The sequence below is a fragment of the Dermacentor albipictus genome, chromosome 4 (assembly GCF_038994185.2).
Source record: "Dermacentor albipictus isolate Rhodes 1998 colony chromosome 4, USDA_Dalb.pri_finalv2, whole genome shotgun sequence".
NCBI lineage: Eukaryota > Metazoa > Arthropoda > Arachnida > Ixodida > Ixodidae > Dermacentor > Dermacentor albipictus.
This window is the reverse complement of record NC_091824.1, coordinates 68,539,875-68,562,989: the sequence shown is the minus strand read 5'-3', so window position 1 is coordinate 68,562,989 and position 23,115 is coordinate 68,539,875. Positions and strand designations below refer to the sequence as shown.

Sequence of the window (23,115 nt, the reverse complement as noted above, 5' to 3'; positions counted from 1 at the left end):
AGTGGTCAAAGTGCACTGTGATCGCCTTGCTGAAAGCTTAAGAAAACGGGATAATATGGGAGAATAGGCAAGAATGGCACTGCATATTCCAATAGAAGCAACACCAGAACGCCTGTGTCGAATGTGGAGAAGTGCAGAATGAGAGAGGAACGAACCAACGACGTGGCATGTCCCGATTTCTACAACACGACCATTGTGCGACTTGCAACCGCTTGGCCTATGCGTCAGTGGTATGTGATACTACATGACCGCCGCTGCCTCCGATTTTCAAGATGTCGAAGAAGTGCTCGCCAACATGCCCTGCAGCAGGACGCTGCTTTGCTTCTGGCACACATTCTAAACTATAGTTGCATTAAAATAGGATGTAATTAATGATTTGTTGCAGGTTCAAAGAATTCTGGTACCATATCATTGTTCCAAAGTCGGCAGCTATCTAATAAAGCAAGAAAAGCAAGCGCAAAATTTGTGCAAAATTTTCTGCAACAGAAATTTCGGGCCGCATGCAGGGCGCAGTTTCAGATACAGAGCAGCCTCCGTGCAAAGCTTTGCGTTTTAAATAATGAGGGCACGTGTCACAAAAGGCTTGCAAAAGTTTGAGGTTTTCGATACTCAAACTGAAAAAAATAAGTAGATACTGCTGTCATTAGCACTCGCCCGAAGTGATGCATGAATAAGAAAGCGTAGCTCCTTGGTATGATCTCCAGAGATTGGCTATTGCTCAGAGGCAACCTGTTGGTACCTATGTCATAGCTGCCAGCCACCAGTCACACACGTAGTCTGCTTGGGCGCTACTTACAGACTACTTACAGAGGAAAATTGGACAATTACCAGCTTTGCCAAGATTGCGTCAGTAGTATATGTGCTACTCATTACTAACCAAATTAGCCACAGCAAAATTTTGCAGTTGGCCTTGGATATTTGGCACCGTTGCTAATTAACCTTGTCATGTGCGAATAGCATATACACTCCTGCTAGGGCCCTCACTTTTTCACAGTTTTGGCCAAGCGTAATCCCAGAGATCCTTTCGTACCAAAAGAAGAGAAAGTAATTGTATTCATAATGCATTATTTCTTCATGCACACATGCCACGACTGTCACTGTTGCTGCTACTCGGGCACAGTTCAGCAGCACACTCATAGACACAGTTGTTTTTCATGCAATTCATGGCGTTACATATGGCTGTGACTTAAAGCGTTTCAAAAAAAATGTTCACAAAAGTGCCCAAGGATGCCACACATTCAGAATCCAAATGCAGGCAAGCTTTAGTTTGTATTTCATTTTGAACTTTGGGTTGCCAAGATAGGGATGCAGCTTTTACTTGAGCAACTTGAGCATTGCCGTTCTCCTTTGTCGCTGCCATGAACAATCATGTTAAGGTACTATTTTGTTTCACTTACCTGAGGCGCTGTGACACATCCTGCATTAATTGTCACCAGAGGCTGAAGCAGATGCCACGAATGCCTATTACTATTCACGTTGCTTGAGTTGGTAGTGGAGATACTAGTAGATGCTAAAGTACACACCAATCGCTTCGATTGCCGAGTGGAAGGCATCAAGCCCAAGTATGGCTAGCAGACATTTAAACTTGTCAGTTTCGTTATTCCATACCTAACAATTGGAACAAGAAGCTAACAGTCCAATATATCTATGCACTGGTAGCTTTATTCAAATGAAACATTGCAGTGACCCAACCAGTTACATGTAATGTGTGGAGGATATAAACATGACGGAAGTGTCAGTGATTTCACATTTAATGGTAAAGGAGTAAGACATCTTTATTTTGAATTTACAGACTCTGTACAACACCCAGTGATGCAACAGTCGGTAAAAGTGGTAAAGATATACACTTTATATACTACTTTTGTTCATTATGTTGAAATCCACCTAAAGCTTAACAGAACACAGTGCAAGCCAATGTATTTCTTGATTTGTGTATCAAAGGTTGCTGTGTAAAGTGTAGCATCTCCACGCTTTACTGGAGGACTTTAGCGCCACATTTCAGCACAGTACATATTATACACAGCCGTTGGCAGATGACCAGTGCTTGTCCACAAATGCAGCCTCTATAACTCTAGACAAATTGCATATTTGTAAACAAACACACAAAAGAAGGCAGATGACTATGTTGACACTGCTCTCTGCTGTTCATCGCTTTGAACTGTAATTTTCCTTAAGCAACGTCTGAAAATTTCACTACATGTATTAGGGTTGCCTTCAGAGAAAATCCTCATCATTCAGTAGGTCATAATTTTTTCAAACCGTATGGAATGCATTGTTGGCGCCGCTGCACCTTTGCAATGTCACAGTTCGCAGCTTGTCAGCAGGAATTGGTATTGATGCTGTCGCATAAGGCCTCCTTTGCAAATGAGAGTGAAAGCATCACAGCTTTTTCTCTCTCCCTCTCCCCAAAAATGTAGTAATGAGCTCTTGCCAAGAAAAATACTGCAAGAAAAAGTGAGAACATATCAGCACAGCCCAATAGTACCAAAAAGTCTGTAGTAGTGACATGCAAGAACCATGTTACTAGGCAGGGAGATATTCACCTTAAGCAATCAAAAAAGTAATGGGTGGTGGTAATATGTTTGTTTTCCATGTGGCAGCACTTTGCTTATGTAGACAACAAAGCGAGGAGCATGTCTACAGACACAAGATTTCCTTGCCGCAGGAACTGTCAATATTGGCGCGATTTGTACTGAACTTCAAAGAGGCGTAAAGCTTTGACGAGGTGAAGAGGCCAAAAGCTTTGACAGACAGCTAAATTGCGGAGTTGGTGGAGCTGAGTGATGGACTCTGACAATATGCTTTGGAGCTCGCTAGTGACTCTTGACAGTGAAGGTATAGCGACAAAGACGAGAACGACCTAGAAGAGATAGTTACAACAGCTGTGAATTACAAATAATGGCATGGCAGTGGAGCCACGAGAATTTGGGTAGCTTCTGTGGTGCTGCCTGCCAAGCCTGAAACTACACTTGACCTTTGCATCCTACATGCAACAAGAATGAGGATTGCATGTGCTATAAGAAGCGCCGTCGCCTTGCTGGCTGTTCCCACTGAAACTAGGCTTCCCTCCACTGTTTTCTTCACCAATAACTTCCCACATCCACACTTTTTTGCTTTCTACAACATACCTCCAGGAATTTAAGGGCCCCTCAACAGGCCACATAGGAAATTTTGGTGATATGCTGGAAATTGTTACGTGCCCCCTAAGGAGCGTTCTACTGCAAGAATTTTTCAAATTGGTTTGTTATTAGTAGAGGCAGAAATAACCAAAGCAGAGTACATCTCTCTTGCTACAGTACAAAGTAAAACAAGGACACTAATTCATTTGGTTTGTATGTTTCATTATTTTTTTAAACTTTAATTTGTCTATTGAAGCAAGCAAATACTAACTGCTGTTGCCTTGAATTATTCTCAAAGTCGCACGTCACTGTGAGTGACATCGCAGCACTGTGAATTATGTTGGCGCACTTGTTAGAACGACGTCGACTCTCCGACTGGGAGCACGGCGCCCGTGAGAAGAAGGGTGCATGTTTTATTTGAAATTTCAGCTGTTTTTGTGTCTCGTAGTAGTGCAATACTTTGCAGACACAATCGTTGGCGTGCATTGTATGCACTGCACTTGTCAGCTCAAGATGGCCAGACCTGGTGAAGAGCCCTTTAAAGAAAAGCCAGCATTAAATGGGTAGCTGTCAACCCACTTCGATATGATCGCTTTGGTATGAAGACTCCATTTTTGAAGTTGTTGCACTAGTTCTTCCACACCAAGTTATTTCTTTATACATTGTGAAACATAGTGTATGCTCCAGTACCTGTAGTTTAGCAAAATAAGAAGGAAGGAAGATAGCAGCTGGAAAAACGTCTTTCAACGCCTATGTCGGCCCATGCATAAATAATTTCTTGTGCCTACACTCATGAAAACAAATGTTGTGAGCAGAAGAGCTGCCATCAAAAAAGCCATGAAAAAATGACATGTTTGCAAAGGTCGTTGCTAACCAACATGGGTCAGGGACATGACTGCAATGGAAAAAAGTTCAACCCTGTACCATTTGCCCAAATTGCTGTTAACCTAAACCAATGCAGGCATGCTTATCCGAAATAAGCAGCGCTCATCTACGTAAGATATTTGCATAACATTATGCACAATGTAACATTCAGAATGACCTTTTGTAACATTCAGAACTATGACCTTTTGAAAGAATCAAAATGTTTCTGCTAATACCTGTTGTGACTGGCTTTGCCTTCATGACAAATTGTCTCGACCACATATGAATTATCACAGTCCAACATAGAAAAAATTGTGCTATTTTGCAGTCTGCACTAACTTTCCTTTAAAAGTTTGAGTACACTTAAGCCCAAATGGCTAGACAGTAAGGAGGAATCCATGGAGAAGCAGTTCACCATGGTTTACGGGAACCAGGTTTGTAAAGTAAGCAACTAAGTTTTCTGCAGTGGTGAGAAAGTTGATTACTTGCACTTCGCAACAAGGTTCTTTTCTTTGTGTCCTTCCATTAATTTGCAGCTATATCTGGGCAGTGAGAAAGGACACATTTCATTGACGTAAGTTGAACAATTACCATCTGTTAAGATGAGCAGGAGACTCTCAGTGCAGCTGCGCTCAATGCATATCTTCCTTCGTAGAATCCTTCATCAAACACAGCCGGGCAAGCTTGCTTTCCTGGCAACAAACATAATTTCACCTCATTAGCATTCCTTCCACTTTCACTAGCAGATGTCTTTGCAGATGGAAATAAGTCTGCAATGTCATCTGAGGTCACTGAACTTTACGATTGACACCTACAATTAGGAATCATCAGCAACTCGGTCTCCGTGGCCGCTCCACATGGCGTGGCCACACGGGCCCTATCTTGAAAGCAATCTGCTATGGGTACAGAGTCTAGGTGCGCCAGGGGCTCAAAGCTTTGTGTGCCCTGTGTTCTCATCGCTTACTTCACGTTAAAGCGATAGGCAGCACGAAGGTCAATTCGCTCACTGCTGCTGCTGCCCTTCCTCGCGCCAGCGTTTTGACGGCGAGTGTCCGCGCTCATGAAGTGAGATGTGTTTATGCTTACCTGTGCGTGCGTGACACCGTGCTTGTTAATTCAGTTAGTAAGCAAATGTTTGGAAGTTTATTCAGTCGATAAAACTACTATCCTTACTTCGTATAGCTGTCTACTAAACTGCTATCAAAATCGATGCATCGACTTTCAGGCGAAAAATTTGACTTTTTGACAAGTGGATCCATGCTCTTGCCCTAGCCTTGCAGGAAGGCAATTTCGTTAGGTGATGAGTGAACCGAGTCGACACTGATGTATATTAATTAATTCTGCTATTCCTGATACAATCGGCTCTGATAGTTTCCCACACTGACTCATCAATGGGGCAAGTGAAGGCGGTGCAAGAAATTATGGGAAACGTATTGCAGATCTTATCGGAAGTGCAAAATGAGCATTTGTCTGCACCACCTTAATTGACACGTCTCTTAAAGAAACTACCTCCATGCGAGCTAATGTGAAAGCATGCATCTAGAGAGGTGCAATTTGCTCTAATGCACAAAGCACATATTCTTCAAGAAAATCAGTTAAAAGTGGCATGCTATGGTGCCATCTCTTTTTTAGTGGTGTCTTCATCCTCTCCACACCTCTGTTTTTCATTTAAATAATACTGTATAGCAACACCATATTGCTTGCACCTACATGGATGAAAACTACGACACTAATGAATACTTAAGTAAGTGCTAAATCACATTCTGCATCTTGGTTCATGCAATATGCTTTCAAAACGTGAAAGACAAAATTTATCGATCTCTGCTGTTATGCAAGAGACCCAAGTTTTTTATAAAGTGACAGTCCTACTATGCCTATCAATGTAAGGGGTACCTTTCAGCTCCAAAGGATCATCGGAGAATGGGTGCTGCAAAATCTTCAGCACTTTTCGTGCTTCACTGTAGTCTCCCTTCTCCGCTGCATCAATAGCTTGTTGCGCAATGTAATTCCTGAGAATAAACCTGGAAGACATTTGGGGCAGGAGAACAACATACATCTCGCACTCAGTACCTCAAGCTGATGCAAGACTTCATGGCTGATAACATCAGGCTGCATGCCAATCTGATAAAACAACTAGAATACAGGCTCTTATTTATAATTACATGTTCTCAAATAAGGCTGAAATTGGCTTGGTTTATATCGGGCAAAGAGTCCTCAAACTGCTGAGTTTTAAAAGCAGGCTGTGCAGTGGTTACACGTTGCACTTCAATGCAATCACATGTAAAAGGCATTCTACCTTCGCATTTTTCTATTTGTATTTCACTTGGGCTCAATACAACGCAAAAGTTTTTGCTATTATGAAATGAAGGAGCTTTTTACAGAGCAAGAAAACTATTTTAGTATGAAAAGAAACAAAACAAGGTTGTCTTATTCTCTTATTAAATGAAGTTTTTGTCTCCAGGAAAAATATTTGTGACTCCCTGCTGAGAACATTCAAAAATAGTTTCACAGGCCTTGCTGTCCTGATGTTAAGTTCGCACACTTGTTACAAAAAACTAATGTGAACATTAGGTGCAGTGCCTTTGTTGCTGGAGTTCAACATCTCAAAGTATTAGTATGTCTCTATGACTCATCTCTCGGCTGCTAATACAACTGTAGGACATTTTTGGCTACATCTGGCGTTACCATCAGACCCACGAGCTTCACATTACGACAGATCAGTGCCAAGAAGCACATAATATCGATCTTCACAACAAGCAGCCTTGTTGGCATTTTAATGGAATGTGTTGTTAGGCTGGCGTTTGTACTTGCAGGATTAACAAGCGCACACTTTAGACGGGACAAAGGAAGGCAGACACAAGAAAAGCACTCGAGGATGTTCCCCATGGCAGGTTCCAAGTCGCTATCACTTTTTATACACAAACTTTTCCACATATGAATGCATCTGAAAGGCTTTGTTGTTTTGCAAAGCTACCTTGGGTTATTGCCGTTCATGACGCGCACTCTCTCGTCCTGCAGGGCTTGCAAGTCTTCCACTCCTTCCACATCTGTCGTCAGCCTCTTGCAGTATTCATCTATCCAGTCTATCCACAGCTTCTTGTTTCGGGCTTTAAAGTCTTCTGCACTCATTTCCTGCACAAGCAGATGATAGCGCCTCACGTATTAACAATGCTTGGTCCTTCAATACATAACACGTTCCATGAAACTAAGATAGAATGCTATTGGGTAGTAAGTTGTTTGCAGCTACAGCACCTTATCGATTTACCTATCTAACAGAGAGAGTGTAACAGTAGGGCTGAATATTAATATGCAGAGGACAAAGATAATGATCAATAGCCTGACAAGGGAACAAGAGTTAAGGATCGCCAGTCAGCCTCTAGAGTGAGTGAAGGAGTACATTTACCTAGGCCAATTACCCACAAGGGACCCTGATCATGAGAAGGAAATTCACAGGAGAATAAAAATGGGTTGGAGTGCATAGGGTAAAAATAAAAGCCAAATTACACACTTGCAAGCAGACATATGCATACAAAATTAACGGAAGAGAATTGATTAACAAAACAGAAGTGCTGAAAAAGATAGCGCTGCTGTTTCCAGAGAAAAGTTTGAATTTTTACAAAGTCCACATAAATGGCAGCGCAGTCAAGTATCGTTATAACTAAGTTACATCCACTAAAAATAACCTCATTATTATTTGTTATAAGTATACGCACTAATATTGGCAAAAGAAAATACAGTGAATTTTGTATTTACTTTTTTTATATCTGACAATTTGTTATGTCACTGTTGGCTATGTCTAAGTCCGACTGTATTATGCTGCAAACACAGTGCATTTTATTAATTAAATTTGCCTGACATCTGTCACTTCCTTCAGGTTTTTTTTTTTTCCTTTATTGCGCACACACTTTATTTCACCTACTACACATTTTGTTTACCTCGAGTTCTTTGGCCTTTTCAATCTGTGCGACAATTCTTTCTTTTGCCAGGGCACCCTTTCCAAGTTGCTCTAGCAATTCTGGATTGCTCTGGGAGAGTATAAGGAACAGCTGGAAGTCCCTAGAAAAGGCAATGGGAATGAATATGTTAGTGGTATGGTATCAGAAGGCACCAAGGCGGCCAGATGAAGACAAGCTGATGAGTGAGTGGCTGCCACAATAAGTGTAAATAAGCCATGCATTGTGTCCAGAAAAAACCCTAATTTATACCAAGAGAGGAAGCTAATGTGAAATAGCTTAGCTTAGAAACATCTGGTTTAATCTATTCAACTGTTTTCCTTTTCTGTTGTCTCCTTTTTGCCATTCTAAGTTACCATGAAATTTTTCTTTCTTTCTTTTTTAAAATACGAAAACATATAATGTTCAGAACATTACGAAAGAGTGTTCAGAAATCATTAGATAAGAAGTCATTAGACCAAAAGGCTCGTGTACATGCTTTATTTCATCCACACAGCAGCTACGATTGGCCAACACAGTATTGCTTTGAATTAGTTGAGTTTACATATTTCGTAATAATTAGCAGCCTGGGCAGGTTGTCTAGAATGTGGATTGTAGTCTGCAGTTGTTCATGTCAGCTCCTTAAAGATCGTATTTTGGCATCGGCCCAAAATGAGTGGCGATTTTTCATGAATGCTGCGTCCAGCAGACTTTTGGTGTAGTACTTTAAGTAGCTAAAATACCCATGCACTTGGAACATGATATTGTGTGTAAAAAAGTTGCAAAAAATTATCAAAAGTTGATTATTATTATTATTATAAACTATGACATCATCCTGCACTAGGCAATAAAAGGTGCCAGATTTTTAGTTGCTATTGACATTCCCAACTAGAAATATGCGAAAACTGATGTTTGCAATTAAAAAAAAATATAAGAATGACAAAGCAAAGAAGTAATAACTGCACAAGCTAAGGTAGTACTACCACCCACACAAATGCTCCAAAATAAGATCAAAGAATTAAATTTCATGGCTCACTAGAATTTGCTAAATATTTTTTTTGCAAATATGGTATAAATGCACTATAACAAAATTTATTATAAAGCTGCTCCAAAAGTTGCAAGGCACTAAATGGCAATTTTTTCTGCTATTTGAAGCTAAAATATGCTAGACTAAGCAGGAAGTCTGGTGAAATAGCAGCAGTGCAGCTAACAATTGATTGGAAAACGAGCACAGCTGATTTTGGTGGAGTGAGAACTGTAAGCTACTCACCGAGAGCTTGTCTGAGTCTTTAGGTGAGAAGTGAGTTCAGCGTGGCTACTGCAGCATGACAGAAGCTTTGACAGAAGGCTCTCCTTACTGGGCTCATGTTCGGGATGCCCAGGAACTGCAAGCACGCTCAGACATCTGAAGGACCTTGTGAAATCGGCACCTGTCCTCTCCATGGTGTCGTAAAAATATGTGACAAGGCCCCTGTAAACGCTTCCACATCAGTCAGAAAGCACAGGGAATTCACTGAAAGCCTCCATGCAATGCTGCTGCTAACAATTCCAAGAATCTATATTTCTCATTTGTTCGGCTATGCATAGGCAGCAATGGAAACACTAGTAGATACTACAGCATCAAAGACGAGTGTACTCGGAAGTTTCACACACTAATACTCACTTGTCCTCCAGAAGTTCCTTCTTGAGCAAGCCAAGCTTCTTTCTCATTCCACCTAGGAAGCATGCCTCGTATTCTGAAGCATACAGTTCCAGGCCCGGTAATGTCTTTGAGAGTGAAACAGCCGGCTGTATGGCTTCTGCAAACTTCCTCAAGTTCCACAGGCAGATTTCGGGCTGTTTGATGTACGTATATCGACCTCCATCATCTGCAGTGAAGAATTTGTGCGACCAGCATAAATTTGAATGGAAACAAGTAGAAGACAACTTGAATGCATCGTTGCATTAGCACTTTCTTTGTTCATTTGTAACAGTGGTTTAATTACAGCAGTGGCACAAGCATGCGACCTCTGGTGGTTATGGTGTGGCAAGATATCTTCATAACCAAGGTTGTTGCTTTAGATGAAGCAAGCCATGGTAACAACACACCACACTGAGTGTTTTTTGCATAGGAAAGCTGCCACGTGCGCTGACGCAGTGTTCCAGCTCAAGTGACACAACACAATGAGTGCATGAAGACAGTGGCAATCCTGCAGCCACGGCATTAGGCATGAAACTAATGATTAGTTAGTCTTAGCTACTTACTATGGCAAGCACCAATGACCAAGTAGTGTGCCTTCCTCAGTGCAATGCTAGAGCAGGTGTGGATTGACTGGGCTATGTATGCCTTTCACCATATCAATCAATCAGTCAATCAATTAATCAATCAATCAATCAATCAATCAATCAATCAATTTTTATTGTTTCTGATACATATAAAAACATGTTATCTTTATACTGGCAGGACCCTAGAACCGTTTCAAGGGTTGTGGCAGGGGTAAATTTTTGTAGCATAAAATTGATGTGGTTACAACTATAACTCTACCCACCAATAGGCACCGGACAAAGCTGAGAAGCTGAACAGCACCTGAAGTGTTACAGATGTGGTCGGGGTCAAACCGCTCCATAAACCCGAACGGACCGTAGTCAATAGTAAGTCCAAGTATGCTCATGTTGTCAGTGTTAAGCACCCTGTAAAGAGAAGAGGTGCAGCTCTGTCTTGGTGCAATCTTAAAGACAGGGAAGAGCTAGGTACAGGTGTTGAAGAACAAGTCATACCCGTGGCAAAAGCCTACACACTGCCACTTTGCGACGAGTCGTGCTGTCTTCTTGACAACATCCTTGAAAAATTCTATGTACATTTGTTCCCTGTCATCACCACAACTATGGTAAATCTGCGTGAAGAAACACGAAACAAGTGAAGGAAAAAAAAATGAGGTGGCTGCTGACACTCAAAGAGTTGCCGATATAACAGTATTACAAGCCTGCAAAATTTTTCTATATGCGGTTATCTAGTAAAAACACATACAGAGAAATGCCACTTGCCTCTGGAAAGAATGTCTCGATGGCATAATTGAGGAGCTTAAGCAAGATGTCCTTGCGGCCTACGCTAGGCCCAACCCTTCCAGTGAAGCTGTCCAAGGTCTTGAATATTTCAAAAGACCCAAACCTGGAAAAGTAAAGATATGCCTGCAATGCTTGTGGCTAGCAAACCAACACTTCCAAGCTCACTTAAAGAATGTTCTTAGGTGTGCTGCAAAATGTGGAATGGTGTATCATAGATGCAATGTAAAGTGTTTGCTTTGGTCAAAACTGTGCATAGGCTTATATAGGTTGTGACCTATACAGTTGGAGGACTAGAAAAAACAACATTTTGATAACATCTTGTGTATCAGAGTAGTGCAAATGCATAACTCATAGTGTATCACAATGTGGAGTCCACAAGTGAATATTAACAGAGATTTCTACAAATTGGTTATGGTTTTTAAAACTGTTGAGTTAAAGGGGAGAGCTCAACGCTGGATGAAGTATTTTCTAAAATACTTATTCTTAAAAGTTATAGTGCTGAAATGTAATTATGTAATATATGTAATTTTATGCATTTATTTCGAATGTAGGTTCAATTTCATATACTATCTTATTTCATTCTAGTTATACACAAGCTACCTTTATTTAATTTTACAGTGCAAAAAATGGATTCCTCAGATTTTGCTTTATAGTGTATCAATGGCTTCTGCATCGTCCAAGGAATCCCATAAAACTAACCTTATTTCTCTGTATACCCTATAACACGAGTTGCAAGACTTCAAAAGAAGACTTCCTGAAAAACACCCTTTGAGCGCCAAATTTGTCTGACAACTATTGTTGTAGGCAAGGCAACAAGTTCAGTGCGATGGTTTGCTCGGTAAGTTGATATTCTATTCTTGAGGCAAGCAGCGTCAAAAGACTTAATACAAAAGCAAGGAAAATAGACGCAGCATTGACGTCCGTCTTCTGTGTCTTCGTATCAAGCCTTTCAGGCTGCTTGCCTCAAAAAGAGCAATAAGGTTAGTCTTGCTGGATTCATCATTGGAATACTTACTGAATCTTATTATGGGAGTCCTATTGGATCGAAAGAGACCTACAGAAAAACATTTATCTAAATTTCAACCTTAATGTCTTGCAACTTTAGTTATTTCAAAGTTTGAAACCTCATTTCTTTTAGTTTTGACACTTAAGTTTCAAAAATTAAACGAATTTTGTAATGAATTAAGGATCCGCGCAACGCTAGATTTTTGGGAATGTATTACGGACACTGCCTAGGCTGGCACATTCTTTAGCAAAACAAATTTTAATAGCTGGGCCAACAACATGTATTATAGTTGGGCCAGAAACGTGCAACGTGTACTACATGCATTAAAAGCACATTGATAGGAAAGCCAGACCTTAGAAACGTTGGGGCAATTCGCAGAATGACTGAGCATTTCTCATCTTTGGGATGTCCATCATAGAACATGTCACGTGACACAGTCGTAGAGGATGTGACGCATGTCCCTGCCCTTGTAGTGGGAACGCCAAGGTAGTGCATGGCCTAGGAAATGAAAGAAAAGAAACAGTCGCCGCCACTAATGTTGCCATAACTTCCAATTTAGCACTGACAAATCTTAATCAACTTGTGGCAGCAGAACAGCCTGAACAAACACATTTTTTTTTACTTGTCTTCCTTGTTTCTTTCTTTTTGCATTATAATGATGGTCCAAACCTTCTACCCCCTAGAAAAGATAGTGGTAAGCATCAGAGATTCCTAGACGACATACTATAGTATGCGTTTCAATGAACCAGTTTTGTTATCGGTACATCGGTAGTGGATGCATCATGGCATCACTGCGAGCTGGCGCCCTCTGTTACTTTATTGTTGAACTGCAGCGTGCACAAAAGATGAAGGACCCAGGCAGAATTAACCAGCGCTGAACTCGCACTCTGTCTCTGCAATCACTGCAGCAGCCATACATGAAAGCAGCCAGGGAAAAAAAAAAGAGCCAGCACTTTTTTAAAATTATTATTATTTGTTAATTTTTTTAGTGAGCAACATCATTATAGCTAGCCATATTCTTATGCAGTGTCGGTGAATTTTAGTCTGCGTTGTGACAAAGGTGTCGAACCGAAATAAATAACGGTTCAGGTCGAGTTTGGGTTCAGCACACTCCGATTTCGTTCCAGTTCAGTTCCGGATCGAAGAAGAAAATTTTATTTGTGAACCGGTTCACAAATCGGTTTGGCTCAGTCCATTTTACCCAGCTCCATGGCAATACTATTGATTTGTTCGCATTGTACACGCATAACTTTCATCATGAGGAGGCAAAAATTTATGAATGAATTATGCAGATATGGGGGGAATCTCCATGTACTATGGCGCTCAACATGAGTTGCAACACGAGAATCCGTTTCTTTTGTGTGTGTGTGTGTGTGTGTGTGTGTGCGTGCGTGTGTGCTGCAATACATATGCTGCAGATACTGCCTGTATGGCAGTATAGCAGTGCTTGCACAAGAAAAATAGATGAACACTGTTCTGATTACCACTAGCACCCTGTTTACAAGAAAAATGGCACTTGTCAGCTTTTATTATTGAAAGAACTGATGGGTGTATGCCCGTGTTGCAACTTAGATTGAGCGCGATAGCACGTATTAAAGACAGGTAATTAGTGAGAATTCCTGTCTCACTGTAAGGTCTGCGGAGCTTCCACACTCATAACTTTGACAGCAGTGCAGTCAACTATTTCTGTTATTCAGGTTTTTAATACAGGACTGGTGGTGAGCAAACTGTGGCATGTGATCTATGGGTGTCGAAGACAGCGTAAGTTTAATGGGATTACACAAACTGCAACTTTAAAGTTATACTCTGTTGAAAAGAAACAAGTCAGCATTTGACAAATCGCTTAGTTTGCTGCTGTTTCAGAAGCAAGTGAAGACACTGATGCTTCTGAACAGTGAACAAGAACGGTTTGTGCTGAACCATACATCAACCTTTCTTGCACATCTGCATGTGGCATGTAGTCTTTGAGCTTGCTAAGGGCGGACAAAGAAGCCCCACAAATAATTTCTAAAACTCAAAGGACTTTATGCTCTTCGTGGCTAAGCGCCAAATGTGCATTGAACCTTGGCATGTAACAAAAGCAGATTTTGTGTGTTGTTTATAGCTGCAGTTACCACTCACTGAGAAGGTGGCGGCATTCACTAGCGACTGCAGTGTTATGGCTAAAATAAGTCGTGCAGCTGAACTCGTCGAGAACCCTCCTTGAGGATATCGTCCTCTCCGCTTGCCATGTTAATATTGTTTTAGTGATAAGTTGACCTATTGACCAAATGTGAAGTGTCACCAGAAATAATGATTCTGCGGAGCCCCCGAAGCAACCTTTGGCTGCAGAACACAATCGCCATGGCCAACTTCAGAATTGCAAGCATCTTTGTTGAGGTGGCCATAGTTACCAGCACATGCCCATAGTCTATCTCCATTGTCACACACAATGCAACTTGTAAGTTGTAACAGTCTGCTACTAGAGTGTGCCGATAGAAGAAATAGTTGTTCGAACAATTGCCCATTGTTGCCTTACATGCTTGAACCATTTCGTGCCAAACCAGCAACCGTTATAATTTCTTTCAGTTCAGGTTCAGGTTCAGTAACATGCAATACTGTGGTTCAGGTAAGGTTTTCAGTTCAGGTTCATGTTCAGTTCGACACATTGGTTGTGACATCACAATAATGTCGATGACACCAGGTCCGGCATTTTAAGGCTAACTGTACTATCAAATTAAAACATCTCAGTATGTGTTTCACAATGTTTATACTTGCTGAGCATCAAAGCTTTATGCGCAAAAAGCATGTGGTAGTTTTTGTGCAACATTGAAAACAAGTCTCAATACTCCTTGTTCATTTGCACACACATCCCAAGATTTACTTGCCAGAAGCCACTTTGTTATCACTACAATAATACAAACTTTTTCATTTATAACTGAAATTTGGGTGAGTTTGTACGTTTGAATGCTTACCTTAAAAAGATGACAACAGAAGAAAGAAGGACCGGACACGCACTAACTTTTAACTAAAGTTTATTTCCAGCAAAAAGCACCTTTACGGACCACCGACAGAAAAATGCAAAACAAGTCATGGGGCAGGTGCCTAGAGAATACCAAACATCTAAACATTATCTATCACATTGCAATGCCCTCAGAAAACAAAACAAAAAACCCATAATACCACAGCAGAAACATGCCACACCTTATGCACTTGCAACAAAGGACCATAGACAGTATCAAATTGATATTACAGATTAATCTTTTTGATGACTCGCTTCACTGTTTAGTAGGGTTATTGATGGGTGGCTGACACATGTAGGGCCATTTTTTTAATGCAGAAGGCCTCAATTATTCACAAGTTAATCTGTATCTGCGTTTGAAAACGACTGAGGTGCCCTGCAAGAGTGGTTCACACCCATAAAAGAAGAGAAGAGGGAGGGTATGCTGAACAACCTTGGGTATAAATAATAATAAAAAAATCTACTCTCAATAGTCCCAAATGGAATTTTTACTTTTATATGCAATTAATCAAATAAGCCCAATGGCTGTCAAATGACAGCACCCCTTTCTTTTCATGTGCATGAAACGTGGTGGGTCAGATTTAAAGCTTCCTTTTAACAGGAGAATGCAGGCAGGCGCTGCAATGGGACATCAGCACACATGAATGTAAATGAACATCATGTGTTTTTCCCGCACAGTTGCTGCTACAAGTTCTCGTGGTGTTCATCTTCACACATTGCCCAAAGGGCATGTTTTAGAATATTATCACACATGGGTGAACAAATTTAATACTCAAATGATACTGCGCAACAAAAAACGACTTGGACGTAAGAGAGGACAACACACCAAGCGCTTGGCGTGTCGTCCTCTCTTACGTCCAAGTCGTTTTTTTGTCGCACAATATCATTTAAGTAATGGATTACCACCTTGCCCGGAGTGCTGCTCTCATGAACAAATTTAGTTGGCTTTTCTTACTTTGCACTGCTTCAAAATCCCGATTTGATATGAAGCTAGGGCAAAACATCAGTGCTACTCAACGAAAAAAGTTTAAATTATCCACTGGGGACCAGCATTCCATGCCTTCATTACAACATGGAGAGGCCTATGGGAAATAATCATTCACTTAGGAACTGCAAAGGAATAAAAAATAATATAATCAGATTCAATGTCCTCAACCAACATGCAGCCCATGAGAGAGGATGAGTGATGGGCCCTAGATTACTTTTGACCACTTTGGCCTCTTAAATGTGTAGCTAAACCTCAGTATGTGAGTGCTTCTGCAATCCACCGATATCAGAATGCGGCAACCACGGCCGGGAATCAAGGAATCGGACCTGCGACCATGTGCTCTGCAGCAGCGAGTCTGCACTATCTGAAAATGTGCAAAGAATTGGCAGGTACACAAAGTGATAAAAATATGTGCTAGTCAGGTAAACTTGCCTCGCTACATAAAAATTCTCGAAGCGATGAGCGCAGTACTTTCCTCCCATCTGCGGACCTGGAGTAGGGTGTCAAACCAGCCCCTTTCAGCTGAATTTCCCAGCGTTCACCCTTGCGGTTGATGACCTCACCTAGGTACCTTCATGATGGAATAGAAAACACCATATGCTCATTCCACAGAAAGAAAGTAGCTTAATTACGAGACCTAAACATGAAAACAAGCTCCTTTATCATAACACACTTGAGCTGTACACTTTCATATTGTTGATAGAGTATTGCAACTTGAACCTTGACACACAAACAATCGTAGGTTAACATTGAAGAGTTCAAGTAAGAACAGTGGACTCGTAATTCAAATCAACGTATGTAATAATTTGATTTCTTTGAAAACTTAATTCATCCTCACTGAGACATGCAAAATAGGTTGAAGAGATCTATTATTCAAATGAAACAGCACATTAAAAAATTGCTGCGAAATGAACCCTAATTTTGTTTAAATACTGCTTCGCAATGATGGCGAGCATTTAAACACAGGAGTGGGCCCTATAGAGAACAATTTCTATGGCAAAACGTGCTTAGCAATGCATTGTGACATAAAGATCGAACAACCCTGACTGACACCTTCCACTTCGCTAGTCAAGCCAAATGTGCTGCAATCATACAGGTGTTTTTGGAGGTTCAGGATTTGTTATGGTATACAACCAATCGCCTGCATACAATGCCACGTAGTAATCATAAATGCATCTGGTTTCCAGTCATGGATGCAGTCACCTTGTTCGGCGGCTATGTTGTTCTGCTGATGAGTGCGAGGTGATGGGTCGTTTGAATCACAGCTGTGACGGCCGCATTTTAGTGGAAGTGAAATGCAAAAACTCTTGTGCTTAGGCTTAGGTGCATGTTAAAGAACCATGGGTAATCAAAATTAATCCATAGCCCTTCACTGTCATAGCCCAAGTGTTAATTTGGGACGTTAAACCCCATAAATCAAAGCCATATAATATTCTCAGGCACACTTGGTTTCAAGGCATGGGTGCAGTAACGCAGCTTCAAGTCGTTGCTGGCCAACAACTTACTATTCCAGTGATCCCGCTTCCGATTGAAAACATATGCATGAGACATAAAAAAATCGCAGTGGCTTAACCAAAGAAACACTAAATTTTATATCTTATTTCAAATTTATTACTTTGCGTGACACAAAGTTTTGGTCTCTAGGTCAAATTCACAAAGGTATGTCAGTGACGGGTCGTAATTATTGTCACATTGTCCTGATGGTGAAGAATCAGAGAGTGCCAAAATTGTAAATCACAAATGTAACTCGTTAATTTGCCGAACTTGTGCCCAGAAGAAAGAAGTAACACTCAGCCCAACGATAGCGACAAGCACAGTCGTCGGTCATCAAACTCTGACTATGGATCAAGTGTGCTGGCTATTTATGCATAACTCATTGTACATTACAGCGTAATCACTGGTGCTTGTTTGCTTGAAATTATATGGCACTATTTACATCATGCTAATAGTGGTTAGACGGTGAAAAACAGCCACCGCAATAAGGCAAACAATTCTTCCCTTATTCTTCCCACTGAAAGCAACCGAGGGGTATTGAGAGACACCGCAGTGAAGTGTTCTAGATTAATTTTGACTACCTGGTATTCTTAAATAGCTCAGTAAATGAGCACATTGACCCATTGAAATGGGGCCATTAAAATGTTGCCTTAGTGGCTAGGGTTCAAACTAACAACCTCACAAGCTCAGCAGCAGTACATCACTAGCCACGAATGGTGTGCAATATAGTACTACAGTCACTTTTTATCTTCAAGTAGAATGCAGCCAGCCTGCTCTTAACATGTGTGCAGTAATATAACGTTCCCCTTTTTTCACAGTTGTCATTGTTGTGACTGCACAAACTATGGTGGCCTTTTAATGTTTTCGCCCATTTACAAATGGCCTAACTGGAAACAGAATTGAGTACTTGAAGGACATAGGTCCGACTTTTTCTTACCATTTTCAATGTTTATCATACATTTCGGAAACATAAGATCAATTTAATACTCAATTTGATATTTGAAGCCGGTATTTTCAGATGATTCACATTATGCTACTCAGTCACAGATCATAATGTGCAATGCTGGCGGCATAACACAGAGGCTATGTGCGCAATGTGGAAACTACATGGCTGATGTAATAAGTAATAAATTCAATCTTAGTGGCGACCGGATACCATGATTGTTGGACTTGAGGCCTGCAAAGGTTAAGTAGCAGATATACCGCATTAGGATGATAAATTGTCGTTATGTCACCAGCTATGCCGAAAACTCACATGGTGACTTCATTTGCATAAAGACGATCAACTATTTTTGAGAATGATGCAGTGTTTAGTGAGAATGTGTGTGTGTGTGTGTCTATATATATATATATATATATATATATATATATATATATATATATATATATATATATATAATGAGAAGCCAACAAACACTGACTCCAAGTACAACATAGGGGAAATTGCATGTGCTTAATAAATGAAATAAAGTAATGATAAATTAATGGAAATTAAAGTGGATGAAAAAACAACTTGCCGCAGGTGGGAACCGAACCCACAACCTTGACCAGTTGCCTTCACCCGAAAAGATCACGTTCTCGTGACGCCTGCGGCAAACAAGACGTTCCACGTCCGCCGCCAAGGTCTGTGAGTGGGGGCGCTGGCTAACACTCCCAGGGTTCTACTAGTACACATAAATACCCAAGAAAGTGGATGGGGAAACGCCGCCGCGGTAGCTCAATTGGTAGAGCATCGCACACGACATGCGAAGGTTGTGGGTTCGGTTCCCACCTGCGGCAAGTTGTTTTTTCATCCACTTTAATTTCCATTAATTTATCATTACTTTATTTCATTTATTAAGCACATGCAATTTCCCCTATGTTGTACTTGGAGTCAGTGTTTGTTGGCTTCTCATTATATGACTAATAAATATCGGGTCCCTCGGGTAACCCCCTTCCTTCTCGTTTATTACATAACGAGGGTCTCGAATCCGGCAACATTGATGCCTTCAGGTAGCATATGTGGGTTTATTGACCAGTTGCCTTCACCCGAAAAGATCACGTTCTCGTGACGCCTGCGGCAAACAAGACGTTCCACGTCCGCCGCCAAGGTCTGTGAGTGGGGGCGCTGGCTAACACTCCCAGGGTTCTACTAGTACACATAAATACCCAAGAAAGTGGATGGGGAAACGCCGCCGCGGTAGCTCAATTGGTAGAGCATCGCACACGACATGCGAAGGTTGTGGGTTCGGTTCCCACCTGCGGCAAGTTGTTTTTTCATCCACTTTAATTTCCATTAATTTATCATTACTTTATTTCATTTATTAAGCACATGCAATTTCCCCTATGTTGTACTTGGAGTCAGTGTTTGTTGGCTTCTCATTATATGACTAATAAATATCGGGTCCCTCGGGTAACCCCCTTCCTTCTCGTTTATATATATATATATATATATATATATATATATATATATATATATATATATATATATATATATATATATATATATATATATATATATATATATATATATGTAGACACACACACACACACACACACAAGAGTTTCTCACTACATTACCTAGAAGGAAATCAGGCGCTGCTACGCTGTGGTATGCATGGGAATGCCGTTATATTGTGACTTTAGATTGGCATCGTTCTCGGAGAGCCAGGACACTTTGAAGACACGCCTGGCAAGCACCGTTCAGTCTGCCTTAATGATTAATTTTCTACTAAAACAGCTCGTAAAAAGCTGTTTTAGCTTTATTATTACACAAAAACATGTTTTGTTTAACTATGAGAACTTGTTATTGTATGATACGTAAAAAGTATCAGCGGGCAGCTAAAGTTGGAGGACAGACGACAAGATTTGCGCTCGCTTTGAAACAGTTTGTCATCTGTTCTTGCTTTTCTTCACTTGGTCATGCATTATAGGTGAGTAAAGATGTAATATGCGTGAATGGAAACATTTTATGAAGATTTTACTTCAAGAACACATTATTTGTGTAGCCATACCCACGTCTTACACAAAGCCTCTTACAGCACCAGCCGCCACAAGCCTCGCAGGCACATACACCATCATTCCCATGACGGCACAGCGCCCCTTAGGAAACTCCCATAGACGGTGACGCCAGATTTCCCTCTAGGTGTTATAGTGAGAAACTCTCTCTCTATATATATACACACACACACATACATTCTCACTGAAGTGTGTGTGTGTATACACACACACGTGCACACAGACATTCTCACTGCTGAACACTGTGTCATTGTCAAAATTAGTTGATCATCTTTATGCAAATGAAGTCACCATGTGAGTTTTCTGCATAGCTGGTGACGTAACATCAATTTATCATCCTAATGCAGTATACCTGCTACTTAACCTTTACAGGCCTCAAGACCAACAATCATGGTATCCGCGGTCGCCACTAAGATTCAACTTATTACTTATTCCATCAGTCATGTAGTTTCCACATTGCACACATAGGTTATGTGTCAATTGCACCTCCGGCATTGTACATTGTGATCTGACTGAATATATATGTGTGTGTGTTTGTGTGACGCTTAATCGCAGTTCACGATAGAATCCACCTCGTCTAACACGCAACGTATCTGGCGCCTACATGCGAGACTTAGTAAACGTTTCACCAAGTCCAAAAAATTAAGGTAGAATATGTATTATCCGTCATGGATATAGGTTGGACACTATAGGATGGCTGAAATTAATTTTCAGCATATACAAACAGAGAGTTGAGAAGCAGCAGCTGGGCAAAACGCACATTGCCGCACCATCGCCGAGCTGCCCTGCAAAGTAGCCGAACTGATGTCCACAGTAGCAGTGCGCCGCCGTTTCCGAGCCTGGTAGGAGCTTGTTGCCAGAGAAATATTCTGCCGCATCTTTCCTTTCGAACTCGGGTGGCGGGAGGTCCAGCAGCATCATTGCGTCTTCGGAGACGACAACCAGCTCTGGCGAATCGAGAGGAGTGGGCGACACCCGCGAGAACACTGCGCCACTGACAGTACGAACGTAGTTGCGCGTTTCCTTGTCTATGGGCAGCGTTCTCAGGGCCAAGTTATCAAACTTCAACGTCTCGAATGTCGACATCGTTGAACATAGGGCGAATGCTACCTGCGATGATGAACGTATCAACGATCTACAAGCACCGATGTTAAACGCCGTTGCGATCATAAACCACTGAGTTGGCACAACACAGACGTCATCGCAGAAATTTTAGTTTACGCGACACTGATCATCACGCACATTCAAGTCTAACACTACCAGCAGGTATCCGACACTCGGATCGTCAGTGCGAGCAGATATTTTCTAGGTGTGAAGCACCGGAAATCAATCAGGTTGTCTTGGCGTCGCACAAAATCCAAATTGTCCAGATGGGGCGCGAATAGTGCGCTTCGTATTGTTAGCAGAGTGTCCCTGTTCTACTCTTGGGCTGTCAAAAAAAACTTTTCCTCAAACAGATGAAGAGAGAGCTAGCTCAACCGCTCAGCTGGTTCTCAGCTGTTGTGTCAAGGTAAATGTACCTGGTAGCGAAGCTTCCATAGGAGCCCATACGTTCAAAACATGGCGGTCCATCGCCGGTTCATGGGGCTTAGCGCCATCTGTATGTGGTGGGAACACTTCCGGCGGAAGAAAAAATAAAGTGACGCCATGTCCGTTAAAAGCAGAAGTGACGTCATTTTGTTCTCGAAGGCGCGAAATTTGTTTTGTTGTTCTTCCTTTGGAGCTATATATTCAAATGCCCCGCCATTCGGCTTGATGGGCGTTTCGAGCTTTCAGCGTGGAAAGCGATGCAGGAGAAGGCCAGCCGTACGGTTGTCGAAATCGCATCTCTGCACAGAACATATGGAACATACATTCTTTGGAGGCCGACGAAAGCTTTAGGTGTAGACTGCTGATCCTTTTGTCGGATGCCAAGCCCGTCGGCCAGCGCAGTCGCACGAAAACAACTACACAATTATCTGGCGGTCGTAACTCACTACTTTTGACTGAATAGATTAAGAAGCAGTGAAGCTACCCGCGTCACCAAATTCAGACACACTTCGACAAGCAAGAAAGCACAAATTGTGAGGGGGGCGTATTTCAACAGGTGATACGAGTGCGCCTTTCTGTCCATTTCAAGACGTGCATTGCACTGCGAGTGATAGTGGCGTCAACGCCCCCTGTAGCGATGGGCGCCGAAAAGAAAGGCATTTATTAATAATATAAAAATTAAACGTATTTTCTTAACTCATCACGAATATATAAAATTGACCAGGAATTTTATTTTCGTTGAATGAATCTAAGTGTGTCTCGTTTGAATTAAAAAACGCGTTTTTCTTTCCCAATGTTTGTTCCCTCCAAACATAGTCGCGCTTCAATCGCTGCTCCCATAACCCCCCATGCTGATGTCGGTGACAATCTGTACTGAACCGCTTTTCGCCCGAAGCTTCGCGACCTATTTGGATCGACCTTGGTTGTGTTACCATGGGGCATAGGTTATCTCGCTCAGATGGCCCACGGCCCCATAGCCCTGTCACTCAATTTACTAAAAAACAACGCAGCAATAATGCAGAATAATTAGCTTAAAAAGACTTATAAATATAACTTGAGAAATTTTTTATTAATTTCATTTTGTATATTACTTTTATTTAGTAATAAAATGACAGCTCGCTAGCGCCCAAGCAAGGAGT

At 41.4% G+C, this 23,115-nt stretch overlaps 1 protein-coding gene across 2 annotated transcripts; it reads right to left on the bottom strand.

Annotated features, from left to right (window-relative positions):
* Positions 1-1,757: 1,757 nt before the first annotated feature.
* On the bottom strand, positions 1,758-22,447 carry LOC135902040 (protein adenylyltransferase SelO, mitochondrial-like). 2 transcript variants are annotated; one of them, XM_065431923.2, is made up of 13 exons: positions 21,207-22,440; positions 16,388-16,526; positions 12,319-12,464; positions 10,940-11,063; positions 10,673-10,788; positions 10,482-10,585; positions 9,579-9,783; positions 9,186-9,386; positions 7,919-8,039; positions 6,958-7,115; positions 5,877-6,004; positions 4,575-4,675; positions 1,758-2,442 (listed from the first exon to the last, which is right to left on the bottom strand). In XM_065431923.2, the coding sequence occupies exons 1-12, from the start codon at positions 21,614-21,616 to the stop codon at positions 4,581-4,583; spliced, it is 1,947 nt and encodes a 648-aa protein (XP_065287995.1). In that variant the 5' UTR covers positions 21,617-22,440; the 3' UTR covers positions 1,758-2,442; positions 4,575-4,580. The 2 variants fall into 2 exon arrangements, with proteins under 2 accessions (XP_065287995.1, XP_065287996.1); XM_065431924.1 differs by lacking the exon at positions 1,758-2,442 and adding an exon at positions 2,453-3,642 and having other exon boundaries at positions 21,207-22,447.
* Between the last annotated feature and the right edge of the window lie 668 nt (positions 22,448-23,115).

Coding starts and splice junctions, on each gene's coding strand:
- LOC135902040 (XM_065431924.1), bottom strand. CDS start 21,616: ATGATCGCAACGGCGTTTAACATCGGTGCTTGTAGATCGTTGATACGT. Junction 10,586..10,672: donor TGTGTAGGCTTTTGCCACGG/GTATGACTTGTT, acceptor TTCTCTTTACAG/GGTGCTTAACACTGACAACA. Junction 7,116..7,918: donor AAAAGGCCAAAGAACTCGAG/GTAAACAAAATG, acceptor CTGCTTGTGCAG/GAAATGAGTGCAGAAGACTT.